Source organism: Galeopterus variegatus, unplaced genomic scaffold (assembly GCF_000696425.1).
Source record: "Galeopterus variegatus unplaced genomic scaffold, G_variegatus-3.0.2 Scaffold4436, whole genome shotgun sequence".
In the NCBI taxonomy this organism is placed as follows: Eukaryota; Metazoa; Chordata; class Mammalia; order Dermoptera; family Cynocephalidae; genus Galeopterus; species Galeopterus variegatus.
Genome location: NW_007730547.1, coordinates 80742 through 94945, shown reverse-complemented (window position 1 = coordinate 94945; position 14204 = coordinate 80742). Strand labels below are relative to the sequence as shown.

The 14204-nt window shown below is 35.0% G+C and overlaps 1 protein-coding gene across 1 annotated transcript in view; it reads right to left on the bottom strand.

Moving 5' to 3' along the window:
- Positions 1-6502: 6502 nt before the first annotated feature.
- Positions 6503-14204, bottom strand: part of LOC103603086 (cGMP-inhibited 3',5'-cyclic phosphodiesterase B) — a 74720-nt gene continuing 67018 nt past the window's right edge. Inside the window, exons 15-16 of the mRNA XM_008587564.1 lie at positions 9771-10020; positions 6503-8484 (exon numbers count right to left, since the gene is read on the bottom strand). Of these exons, the coding sequence (XP_008585786.1) occupies positions 8270-8484; positions 9771-10020 (465 nt within the window). The 3' untranslated portion in view covers positions 6503-8269. The remainder of the gene's footprint in view (positions 8485-9770; positions 10021-14204) is intronic.

Sequence of the window (14204 nt, the reverse complement as noted above, 5' to 3'; positions counted from 1 at the left end):
CCTTCTCTTATTCTTAGTCAGGTTTGATATGAAAGTAATAGTGGCCTGTAGAATGTATCAGATAATGTTTCTTCTTTGTATAATCTGGAGTCATTTGTATAAAATTGGAACATTCAGTTTCTCAAGTGTTTGTAGAATTTGCTCATAAAATTATATTGATCTGATGGGCTTTTTGGTTTGGTTTTTGTGGGTAGATTTTAATTACTGATGCAATTTCTATATTGTTTATAGGCTTATTTGGGATTTCTCTTTTGAGTGAATCTTGGTAAGTTATATTCCTCTAGAAGTTTATTAGCATAAAGTTGTTCAAAATATTCTTTTATCTTCCTAATCCAGATCTTTTTTATTCCTAATATATTTTTCTTCTTAAACAATTGCACTGAGTTTTGTCTATTTTGGCTTTTGAGATTATTGAGCTTCTTATTGTGTGTTTGTTTTCTATTTCACAATCCAGATCTTTTTTATTCCTAATATATTTTTCTTCTTAAACAATTGCACTGAGTTTTGTCAATTTTGGCTTTTGAGATTATTGAGCTTCTTATTGTGTGTTTGTTTTCTATTTCACTAATTTTTTCATTGTTGTTTTGTGTTCTTTTCTGCATCTGACTCCTAACTTTCTAACTACTTTCTAACTTCTAACTTCTTAAGGTAGATACTTAGCTCATTAATTTATCAGCCTTTCTTTTAATATAAATATTTAATGTCATAAGTTTCCCTTATATTGCCATGTTCATTGCATCTCATAAATTTTGGAAGGTAGTACATGTGTTTTAATTACCATTAATTTATTCTCACACTTAAGCTCGCATGATTTCTTTTTTGATCCTTGAATTATTTAGAAGCAATTTCTTAAATCTGGCAAGCTCATATATTTTTCAGAGGGTTTTTTGTTGTATTTTATTTCTAATTTAATTGCCTTGTCAGAGAACATAGTCTGTATGACTGTTTGAAATTTATTGAGACTTGCTTTATAGACAGCTTTTATAAATGTTCTTTGGATGTTTAAGAAAAAAAATATTCTCTAATTGTCAGATTTGGGGTTTTCTGTACGTTCAATAAATCATGACTGTTAATTGTACTGCTTTATATTCTTATTTAATTTTTGGTCTGTTCAACTTATTGTGTTAAATCTCCCACTCATGTGGATTTACCAATTTTTCTCCGTAGTTCTATCAACTTTTGATTTATGCATCTTTAAAACTATTTTATTGAAATGTACATGCATTTATGTTCCTGGTGACGTCAGCCTTTTAACATCACGTAGTGACGCTCTATCCCTAATAATGCTTTTCATCTTAAACATCTGTTTTGTTTAAGTTTATACAGGTACCCCAGATTTCATTAGGAACTTGCTTTGTATATCTTTTTCCATTGCTTTCCTTCAACCTCTTGGTGTTCTTATATTTTAAGTGTGTCTACTGTCAATAGCATAGCACTGAAAATATTTGAGAACAGTTTGACATAATATTGAAGGTACTGACTCAAGCCAGACTGCCCAAACTTGAATTTTGGGTCCACCACTTCCTAGCTGTGTCTCTACAGGCAAGTTTCTGTTCTTCAATTTCTTCCTCTGTGAAACAGAGATAATCCAATACCTACCTAATACAACTGAGATGATGAGATAGAAATTAATGTATACCAATCAAAAATCACTAAGAACAATGCCTAACACATTTTAAGTGTTGGCTATTTTTTTAAAAACCCCACCTGTCACTCTTTTGGGACTGAAAAGTACTGTCAATTTACATTTATTGTGCATATAGATATTTTAAAATTTGTTCCTACCTTTTCCCTCCATTTGTCCTATTATTGTACAATTTTTTTTCTCATTTATTGTATCTTTATTCATTTTTTGTTTTCTTATTCTTCCTCTCTACTGGTTTAGAAGTTTTATATTTTTATACTTTCAGTATAAAATTTCATTTCATTTCATTTCATTTATACTTGAAATGTTAGCAATGTACATAATTTAATGAAGTCTAAAGTTAATATCTTAATCTCTTCTCTAAACTATCCCTATGCAAGGCCCTTAAAAGACATTTCTCTCTTGATTTACATACTCTTGTTATCCAGGACTTTTTAAATCTTTTTTTAAGGCCCACAAAATAATAGTTATTTTTAGTTCATATAGATAATGAATATTTAGATTTGCTATTCTCACTTACGGGTGTCTCCTTGTGTTTGGTGATTGCATCAGCTAGGATTCTCCAGAGGAAAAGAAGCAATAGTAGATACATATGTATCTAGATAGATAGATGGACAGACAGACAGCTAGAGATGTATTTATTTAAGGAATTGCCTTGTAAGGTTGTTGTTTACTAATTTTTTTGCTTACCTTACCTTCTTGCATCTCAGATCTTGCATCTCAGATCTTCCCTCTGGGATCATTTTCTTCTTCCTAAGGTACGTGCTTTAGAATCTTGCTACTCAAAAGTGTGGTCAACAGACCAGTGGCACTGACATCGTATTACCTGGAAACTTTTAAGAAATACATACTCTCAGGGGCCTAATATTAAAAAATACAGACTTGTGGGGCCCACTGAAGGCATACGAGATCAGAATCTGCATTTTGTATATCTTTTATCAAATGTATGTATGCACAAATGATTTATATGCATATTAAAGCAAGCTTCAGAAGCACCACCTTCAAAATTCCATTATGTTAAGTCTGTTGATTGAAAAAGCTCACAACAGTTATCTGGAAATGTCTTATTTTACCCTCATTTTTGATAGTTTGGGTTTTTTTTTTTTTTTCAGCACTTAAGTAATGTAGTGTCTTCTGGCTTCCATTGTTGGTATTGATAAGTTTTTGTCAGCTTTATAGCCATTCTTTCCTGGTGATTTTTTCTTTATCTCTTATTGCCTGCTCTTTTTTTGTCATTCGTTTTTTATTTCCTTAAACATTTCATACATGGTTAGTTTATATTGTTTTTGATAATGAAGTGCAGCATACGGAACCATGGGGAGTCTAAATCTGGTATTTATTTCTGCTGTTCTCGCTTACGGGTGTTTCCTGGAGTTTGGTGATTATATCAGCTAGGATTCTCCAGATAAAAAGAATAGTAGGTACATATATATCTAGATAGATAGATAGATGGAAAGACAGACAGCTAGAGATATATTTATTTGAGGAACTGCCTTGTACGATTGTTGGGTCTTCCAAGTCTGAAATCTGAAGAGCAGTCCGGCAGGCTGAAAACAGGCAAGAATTGATGTTGTAGTCTTGAGTGTGAAATCTATAGGGCAGGCTGCTACTCGGGCAAGATTTTCATTTTACAGTTTTGAGACAGAATTCCTTGCCTGAGAAACCTCAGTTTTTTGCTCTAAAGGCCTTCAACTGATTGAGACCTACTCAGCGTTATCAAGAGTAATCTCTTTTACTTAGTCAGTTTATAGATGTTAATCTCATCTGCAAAATACCTATATAGCAACATCTAGACTACTGGTTGACCATAGCCTAGCCAAGATAACATTTAAAATTTAACCATCACAGTGATCTCTGGATGTGAGTCCATATTTGATTGATATGAACAGGAAGGAATCCAGAAACCCTAAATAAATTTATGACATGATATTTCCCTTAAATTAGGTTTTGCATTTCCTTTGGCTGGGAGCCAGGAAGGACTACTGACCTGGGGTCACTTTGGTCCCCTCAAGGTCCCTAGCTTAAGAATTTTCAGATTCTGCAGCCTAAGGTTTAAACTCAGGTTATAGTTTAGGCACTGGATAACCTTGACTTTAGATGTGGCTTAGCCCTTAGGGCCCTGGTTTCAGTTCTTTTTTTGTTTTTTTAACCCTTGGAGATTTCTCTTATTTTTGTGATAATGTACTCAGTTGTTCTGTGGTGGGAAAGTCCTTTATCTAATTTGCTATAACATCAGAAGCTTAATTCATTGAGTCTCTCACTTACTCTTTAATCCAGCTTCTGTCCCCTTCACTGAAACTCTTGCAAATTACCCAAGTGACATCCTTGTTGCTAAAATCAAGGAAAACATTTTCAGACCTCATATTAGTCCATCTTTTAGGAAACTTTGACATTCCTGACCATGCTTCCTTCTTTAAAGACTCATTTTACACCTTGGCTTCAGTCATACTATGCCCTTTGTTTTCCTCCTACCTCTAAAGCCACTTATTCTTAAGACTCCTTTTCCTCTGTCTGGCCTTTAAAGAGTGTTTCTCAGAGTCCTATAATTGAAGCCATCTTTTCTAATCACTCTGCCAAGAAATATCTTCCCTGACTCGACTCTATGGTTTCCATTATCAGCTATTTACTGTTGACTCCCAAATCCATACCTCTAGCCCACATCTCTCTTCTGAGCTCCACACCTATATTGAAATATACTTGGATGTCTCAAACCCCTCAATCTCAACTTGCTCCAATCTGAATTCATCTCCTCACCTTCAATCATATCCAAAATCTACTCTGATATACCCTATCTCTATGAATGACACTTACAGTTGTCCAAATCAGAAATCTGAGTCACCTCTCATCATTACTTTCTTACCACCATAATCACCAGGACAATTGATTCTGTATCTTAAATCTCAAGTCCATCACTTCCCCGTTGTCATACAGTATACCCTAGTCAAGACCACTAAGATCTCCCTGTGTTGAAATCTTGCTCTTCCCTTCTGTCAAAAATCAAAATTACAACAAATTTAGTTTTAAATTGGCTTTTATTCACTGTTCATGAATCTGGGCAGTCTCCTTTCTACAAAACAGAATGAGAGCTCCCACTGTGCAATGTCAGAACAGTGGGTTTTGTGAGGTGGGAACAAGGAAACAGAACAATAGGAAAAAACCTGATTGGTTAATGTCAGGTTATTTGAAGTTACTTTTTTTGGTAAGGGTTAAAGCAGAGGGGACTTCCTTATTACACTGACTCAGGTAGACTGGAATCTCATGCTTTTAGGAAAAACTGGTCTGTTCAGGATCTACCTGTTTCCTTAAGGTTTCAGTTTGATTATGTAACTTTTAGCATGAGTGACTCCACTTTGGTTTGGTCTGGTCTGTTGGGGCCTAGTGCAGGAGCTCAGTCTAAAACAATGGCCTCCCATAATTTTTGTTTAACAATTCAAAGTAGTATGCTATTTGAATGATCCCTGTAAAATGTAAATATAATCATGACATTCTTCCAGATTAAAACAATTCGATAGTTTCCCATTTCCTTTAGGAATAAGGTTTAAATGGCATATTATACTTTACCATGCCCTTCATTAACCACCCTCTCTCTACCATTTCCTCTTCTTGCACGCTGTGTTCCAGCCACCCTAAATCTCTTTTGACTTCTCCATGTGGGGATGCTTTTTCTTCTCCTGGCCTCTATATATGCCTTCATTCTCTCTCTACAAGCAATCATCTCTGAGCTAATTTTTAATTCTTCCATTCTCAGCTTAAAAGTCACCTTCCTGGGCCGGCCCGTGGTTCACTCGGGAGAGTGTGGTGCTGATAACACCAAGGCCACGGGTTCAGATCCCATATTGGGATGGCCGGTTAGCTCACTGGGTGAGCATGGTGCTGACAACACCAAGTCAAGGGTTAAGATCCCCTTACCGGTCATCTTTAGAAAAAAAAAAAGTCACCTTCCGCTGAGAAGCTGTGCATCCCTGCTCCACCTGCCACTGCTAGCCCACTCATAGAGCTGCTCATATTAGCCTGGCACCTATAATAAAGAAACTGGAGTTGGCTCTATTCTTCTCTTTTGTGAAGTTTGTTTCTGTGAGATACACTCTAGAGAGAAAGAAGAAATTTCTGACCACTTAACCAATGCCAGAATCTCCAGGCTTCTTGTAAAAATAATTAGAAAAATCCAGAAGCACCAGCAAAGTGATGAGAATAGCAGGAAACAGCTTTCAAATTATGAAATAACGTTAAAAAGTAGATTTTCATGGAGAAAAATGTGGAAGGACATAGATATATTGTAGCACTAAAAGACTATTTGTAATACTAGTGACTTAAAACAATAGTAAATTCATGATGAAATTATAATTTAAAAAAACTTCTGATTCAATAGCAACCAGAATAAGACCTGTAATTTGGTTGATGGCAATTTCTCAAGTAAGAGTCCATCTATTAGTACTGTGTATATATAATATACTCCCACATTTATTTCTTCCAATTACGAATTTTAAAGTTTCAGCAGTAATACTTTTTTTGGTTTCTTTGGGCTTTTGATATATGTCAGTTATTTAGCAAAGGTTAAATAATTTAAAGATTAAATTATTTCAAAATGAGTTCCCAGTAATAGTATTTTACATAGAATAAAACATGATTATTCTGAGAAAATAAAACCATAAAATAAAAAATTTCAGTAAAATAATAGGAAGTATGGAAATGTGATTGAGTCTCATTATGCATACATGCTCATGTATGAATTTATACACATACTCTCATATGTATTCTGTACGAGAGGAAACCATAGCAGAAATACAGTTATGCAAGATTCAAAATGTACTCTAAAGAAATATAAGCACATTATATACATTATAAGTGCAAACTCAATAAATTACCAATTAAAATTTTATTAGTAATGTACGATGGACAAGTTTACAAGTGATGTGACAATGGTAGCAAAAGTGGCAGGAAGGAACTCAGCACTCAACATTTCTAATAAGTTTAGTGATTCATTAAATATTGTGCAGGATCAAAAATTCCAACACTTCCATAGATCTTTAATTGATATCTTTCAGGTAAGCCAAATATTCTAGGTATGTAAGAAACTGCCTGTCAATATCATACTTTAAAGGAATTACCTAGGGAAATTGATGATTTCACTATCTCCAAAATTGTATGGATCAAAAATATGCTATGGTCTCCAATAATAATGGAAAATATTTGTCTACCATCTTGCTATCATTTTGGCTGTTCTCATTTTTAAATATTTTCACAACTAGTATATATCCATACCCTAATAAGTTTACAAACATTGTAAGTATGGTCCATTTTCTTTGCAGCCATCTTAATAATGTGGTTATTTAATAATGTGCTTTTGTGTGAAATGATTTACTAAAATATTTATATTTTTTATATAAAAATTAAGTATTCTCATCATTTACTTTATTGCAGAAATCAGTCTTACAGTTGGGCTCTAGAAGTATTGAGCAGTGATAGATCAGTTCTGTCATGTAGTCTTGAGGCAGAGGGAAATTAATAAAAAGATGAATATCAGTTTTACAGTAACTAAACACATGACACCTAAGATATGGATCTAAAGATAATCACATATTCCAATTATTTATTCAATGTATGTGTCCTTTAGAGTTCACTGTACTTTGTTATCTTTGATGGGATTAGTTTCATTTGATTTTACATTAAAGCAAAAGATAGACATCTCCTTTTCCTTGGCTTTAATTAGTCTCAAATTCAGAAGACAGAAAATGATGCTCATTCCATAAAAGGTTAACATCAATATTAAGACAATTTTTTTTTCTTCTCACAAATATGTGCTGTCTTTATATTACCTAAATGTTTAAAAATACTAATCCTGAGCAAGAGTAAAAATGAGAATAGTTTTTGCTAAAGAATAAAATTCCTTCGTTGTTAAACCTAAACAGCTTTAAATTTCAACCACAGAACACACAGTAAGATTGGAATTCAGACTTCTGATGTCCAAAGCAAACCTGAATACTCTGAACAGAAATAAAACACACATAGTAGATAATATGCAACAGTATAAAGCATCAGAAATTGATGCACCTGGATTTTGCTACACATAACAGAGGTCATTCAGTCCTTGATGGATAAATCTAGCTGGGACAATAGCACTGAACAGTGTACTGCATTGAGCAGAAACCCCTCAGAAAGGCAACACTGGATCCTTTTTAGATAGGCAAAGGCTTTTCTCCAAAACATTCAAAAAACATAAAAGACACATTTGGAAATACAATGTGAATCCTTTCATGAAGGCAAAAAGTTCTGGCCACTTTGGAAACTGAAGTCACTTGAGTTTTTAGTTATCACTATCCCCCCAACATGAAAAATAAGAGCTCAGCAAAGCAGCTTTATGACAAAGTATTTACACACCAGTGAAGGCTTTAAGTAAGGGCTTTGCAACATGAGTTATATCAAGCCTAACTCTAAGAATAATTTTCTAGTTCATGTGGTGAAAGTGCAAAGGAATGGGAAATTGCCAGCACAGCAAGAATCCTCTCACAGTATTAAGGCCTGTTCACATGGGAACGGTCAGGTGAAAGTCAGAATGGTGAACACTAGGCAATGATTTCTCACCCTGCGCACAGCCCTCTGGGCTTCTTCAATATGACTTTTCTTTTATTCAAACTGTCGCTCTTCCTCTTCATCTGCTTCTTCAATGACCTGAATTTCGTCTGTTTGAGGTAAGGAGGAATTCTCCACCTGCAGTTTATTTCCATCAACTTTACATTTGTCTTCTTTCTCTATGATTTCCTTCCATATCTTGTGGTTTTCGGTGAGGTGGTGCATGAGCTGACAAAAGATTCGCCGTCTGCCTTTCCTTCTTTGTGGTCCTGTGAAATTTAAAATAAACATTCTAATCCTAGCCATATTATTCAATCGTTCATTCAATAAATATTTAAGTGCCTACTATATTCTAGGTACTTATCTAAGCACTGGGGTTATAATAGTAAACAGTAAGATAAAAATAATCCCTGCACTATGGAGCTCACATTCTAGTGGAAAGACCTAGACAAACAAAAAGAAGGGGATTAGAGAAGACTGGGTGGAAATGAGGGGGACAGGAGGCGAGTGCTGAAATTTCAAATGAAAATAATAACAATCCAAAGTTAAAAATCAACATTTTAATGTCCTTTTATGTGTTGAATTAAACACAATTACTAAGATTTCGGTGAGTATAATTCAATTTTAGATGCCAGTCAACCTTCCCAAATTGATACCAAGACAGTAATGGCGTAAGATTACTCTTTGCTATACTAATCGCAAAGACAAGGCATGTGAGTGTCAATGGGGAGGTTCTTTGTATTCATCCAATCTGTTCTGATTTATAGTATACTTAAAAAACAACGAAAAACCTAGCTAGGTATAATATAAATTCTACTTTAAAATAAAGAATAACTGATTTCATTTACTGTTACAAAGGTGGCAGTTGTTTGTTTGTTTTTTCATTTTCCATTTATACTCATTGTCTTATATAGAAAAATAAGTCACTATAATTTGGTAACAAATTCATAATGCCACAAAACTTGGCTCTCTTTTTAAAGCCAGGGAAGTAAGCTTTCCTTCTCCCAATGTTTTGATACAATTCCCAAGTCTATGTGAAGGGCAGATGAGCAGCTGCTCCTCAGCTGCCTGGTGGGGTTGGGGGTGGTATGTGAGAAGGGTGAGATGAAGGAGGACTAGTCACTAGGACCCACCCACCACACATTTCTTCAGATGTGGTGACAGCACTGTCATGCGTGCACAGGTGGAGCCTGCTGAAGAGCATTGGCTAGAAAATACCTCAAGAGACACTACTTTCATTAAATAAGAATGTTCATTGTGTGACAGTATTAGCAGAGTACCCAGATTAGTTTGATATAATCCCATTTATTTTTTCTTTTGTTGTCTGTGTTTTTGGGGTCTTATTCATAAAGTCTTTGCTAGTCCTCCATCAAGTAGTGTGGTTTTAAAACCTGCAGTTACTCAAAATGTGACTATTGAATCTGAACATTTAGACAGTAGTTGCTCAAGTTATGACTGCTGAATCTGTAACTGAGAAACAAAGATCCAAATCCAAATCAAATGGACACTTGCAGTTAATAACATTAAACAAATTATAATATCCCTGTATTCTTACTAGGATTTAGATTGTCTTCCATTTCTTCATCCTCTGTATCTAATTCTTCACCACTTTCATCATCACCACTTTCACTATCATCCTCTTCTGCTTCTACCCACTGACCCGGTAGCAAACCAGCAGCATCATAGGAGTTACACAGGGGACCCACGATGTGGGTGATAAAAGATTCTTGGAGTTTTGCTAGTTGAGGAGAAGAACGATCCATGAAGGGACTGATGGGCAGGCCAAGACTTGCTTCTTCATCTCCCTAAGCATTTTAAAAAGAAAAGTATGTTTTTAACCGATGAAAAAACTGAACTTTGCTGTTAAAATTATGTTGAGTTCTTTTTAATAAATATAGTCTACATCAAAATATTTTTTATGAAGGAACATTAACGAATCTAATTACTCTATAAGTTCAAATGTAAGAATTTCTCTAATATTTGAGAAGTCCTAAACAAAACTTAATTCTCACATTCTGTCCACATCAACCAGTATGGATGATACAATTAACAAGAAAAATATACACCTTTTAAAAATAATTATCAGCAATTTTACTAACAATCTACAAAATCCTGTAATGTGAAATATGGATTCTCTGTCTCCTATGGGGAGAGGCATAATAGAAACATTTTTGTTGTTGTACCTCAAATGCACAACTACAGAGCTGAATTTTGCAAGTACTTTTCAACACCCTCTCCCTCTTTTTTCTTTTTTTTTTTTTTAATCAGCAGAACCTTCTAATGAATCTAAATCAGAAAACCCAATGTGTAAAAAAAAGTAGAGCTACTATGGTTGAGGTGAAGATTCTGGGCCCAGAGCCCCATCTGCCTGCCCTCTGATACCTTCCCACTGTGACTTCTAGGGTTCTAGAAAGCACAATTCAAGATCAGACAGATGTGGGGTTTTTTGGTTTGTTTGGTTTTTGTTTTCCTGTACCTTGTTGAAATTTAGGGGTTTTTTAAACCTTTTAAAAAAATTATACGTATTTGTGGGTACAAAGTTGACTATCAATAGTTGTATACAATGTGTGATGGTCAAATCAGGATAGTTAGCTTATTCACCATTACAATACCTAATCATTCTTTGTGTCCATTAACCAGTTTCTCTTTACATCCTCTTCCTCTCCCCCTGCACTCCCCCTTTCCACCTCTAGTAACCACAGTTCTGTTCTCTCCTTCTAAGAGTTCAACATATTACTGTGATTGTTGTTTCTTTCTCTCTCTCCCTTTCTCTTACCCTCCCCCCCTCTCTTTCTTGTTGTTTATTCATGAATTCAGCTCCCATTTATGAGTGAGGACATGCAGTATTTTTCTTTCTGCACCTGGGTTGTTTCACTTAGCATAATTTTCTCCAGGTTCATCCATGTTGCTGCAAATGGCAGAATTCCATTCTTTTTTATGGCAGAGCAGAGAAGTATTCCATTGTGTATATATACCACATTTTCCTTATCCAGTCATCTATCATAGTCTGGCTATTGAAAAGAGAGCTGCAGTAAACACAGGAGTGCAGGTATCCCTTCGACCTGATCATTTCCATTCTTTGGATATATACCCAGTAGAAGGATTGCTGGATCATATCGTAGTTTGATCTGTAGTTGTTTAAGGAACCTCTATACTGTTCTGCATAATGGCTGTACTAATTTACAGTCCCACCAACAGTGCAGAAGGGTTCCCCTTTCTCTGCATCCTCACCAGCATTTCTTATTCTCTGTCTTTTTGATAATGGCCAGTGTAACTGGGGTGAGATAATATTTCAATGTGGTTTTGATTTGCATTTCCCTGATGATTAGTGACAGTGAGCATTTTTTCATTTACCTGTTGGCCATTTGTATGTCCTCATTTGAAAATGTCTATTGAACTTCTTTGCCTATCTTTTAATTGGATTATTTGGTTTTTTACTGTTAAGTTGTTTGAGCTCCTTGTATATTCTGGATATTAATCCCTTGTTGCATGCATAGTTTGCAAATATTTTCTCCCATTCTGTAGGTTGTCTTTTCACTCTGTTGATTATTTCCTTTGCTGTGCAGAAGCTTTCTAGTTTGATATAATCCCATTTGTTTATTTTTTCTTTTGTTGTCTGTGCTTTTGGGGTCTTATTCATAAAGTCTTTGCCCAGTCCTACATCAAGTAGTGTGGTTTTAAAATCTGCTTTGTCCACTTACTAAGTGTGAGATGTTTGGCAAGCTCTATGCCCAGTTTTGTCAGGTGTAAAATTTGAGCAGGGCTGCTATGAGGATGACAGGCAATGTATGTAATATGTTTAGCGCAGTGCTGAGCATTCCCCAAATGGTACTATTAACATTTTAGTCCTAGTGTCTGAACGGGTTGAGGATGAATTACTCCCCACAATGCACAAATTCTGCAGGCAAGCAGTATCTATCTGTGTTGAGCTAACATAACCCTGAGGAAACCCCCAGAAACTCTCCCAGTGGGTAACTGTCCTATGATTAAAAGTTTTCAATTGTTTTATTTTCTATAAGAAAACAATATTTTCAAAAAAAACAACTGGCTTTATCCAACTGTAGGCCTCTGCAGTTTCACAGAGGTACTCCAGGTTTTTCTAAGCCCTTGGCACTTAAATGACTATAGGGGTATAAAGATAGTATAATTAGGATAATGAAAAGAAAAAAGGTTGGGCAAGGTTAGAATTCGGTATCCACATCTGAACAAAGTTTAATAGCATAACCAGAATGAGAAGGAAGTTTAACAGTTCTAATGAGGGATAATTAGGACTTTCCTATGTGAGAGCATTTCAGGTGACATTTTCTTCCTTGGATATGAATAATGAAACCTAGAAAGATTAAGTGAAACTGAGATAATATTATATAATTTTTAGTAATAGATCTGGATTATAATAGCTAATATTTACTGAGCACTTATGTGTTAGCAACAATTCCAAGAACTCTACATATATTAACTTATTTAATCCTCACAGCAACCTTATGAGGTAAGTACCATCTTTATTCCTATTTTAGTAACAAGGAAACAGGCACAGAGAGGTTAAGTAACTTACCCAAGGTCACACTGCTGATAAGGAGGAGGAGCCAGAATTCAACTTCAGGCATGGGTGCCAAGTTTGTTTAACAAGTATTAATTCTATGATCTTTTAAAATAATTATATAAGATGGGTCTAAATGAAGATTTCTAATGTTATTTCATTGAATTAGTGAGTCTTCTAAAATTGACATATACCACTACTTTTTATTACCTATTTGTACATATAATATAAAGATGCCATTTTCCTTAGAATACAATTCTTCTTTTGTGAACACAAGATCTACTGGAGATCTCTAAGGCAGGCTTCAATCATCATTGAAAATGAGGATGGGAATAAGCAAACTGTATATTATAATCTTACAAATTAGATAAATATAACCATTTATTACCCCAAATTACATATAATTTAGTTTAAATGTATCAGAGAATAGTAAAAGATTAATAATCTTGGAATACTAATATATTCTGTGATTACACTGTATGGCATTTTATAACTTGTAAACAGCAGAGTATACATTATTTTGTTGGGATGTTTAGCTAAGGGAGGTGAAAGACATTGCACATTTCCAGTACGATCTTGGGATAACAAGGTATACTAGGTAAGTGTGCATGGTTATTTAGGCTCAAGTCCATTACTATTTTCTACTCATGGTAAGAAAGCCCTATCACAAAGGAGGCTTCACTTGGTAGAATGTTGACCTTTGATGATTATTGGGGTTACCAAAGATTCCGAAAGAATGCAATTCCAAAGTCAAGAAGATGTATTTGATAATGTTAGGCTTGTAGGGAATTCAGTACACTTTTACATTGTAGGGAGCCTCAAAATTGGATGAAAAATAACAGAGATTCTGAAAAGTGGTAAGATTATTTTAAAGCCAAGATTGAAAAGATGTGAGAAAAGAAAAAGGCAGGTTTACACACTCAAATGCTTCAAAACCACTAGTATCTACTTTATCCCTATTTCTAGCCCTCTAATTTCTTATTCTCTGCTGGGACTTTTGCCCAGCTAATGTTTCTGTGGCAAGGTAGGTAGCCTTTCTATAGCAAAGGTTGAAAATAGGTTGATATTCTTTACATACATTCTGAGCACACTCTGAATCACTTAAAAACCACTTCATCTGGCAATAAATTATTCTATGTTATAGATTCTTGGGATTAAAAGGGACCTTGAGATCTATCCTTATCTCTAGACTGAAGAGCACATTCAAACCAGTCCAGATAGGCAATAAGCTATTTTTATTTTAAATTTTAGCAGCAAAGGCAAACAGCTGAGAAAATACTAAGAATCAGAGTAAACACAACAATTTCTAAACTTTTTCAGTCAAAGCAACTCAAACTTCAAATACTTAATGTTGCTATCCAAATCCCATCGCAGCTCTTAAAAATCCCACCAAGGGGCCGGCCCGGTGGCGCACTGGATAGTGCGCCGCTTGGGAAGCGCGGCGGCGCTCCC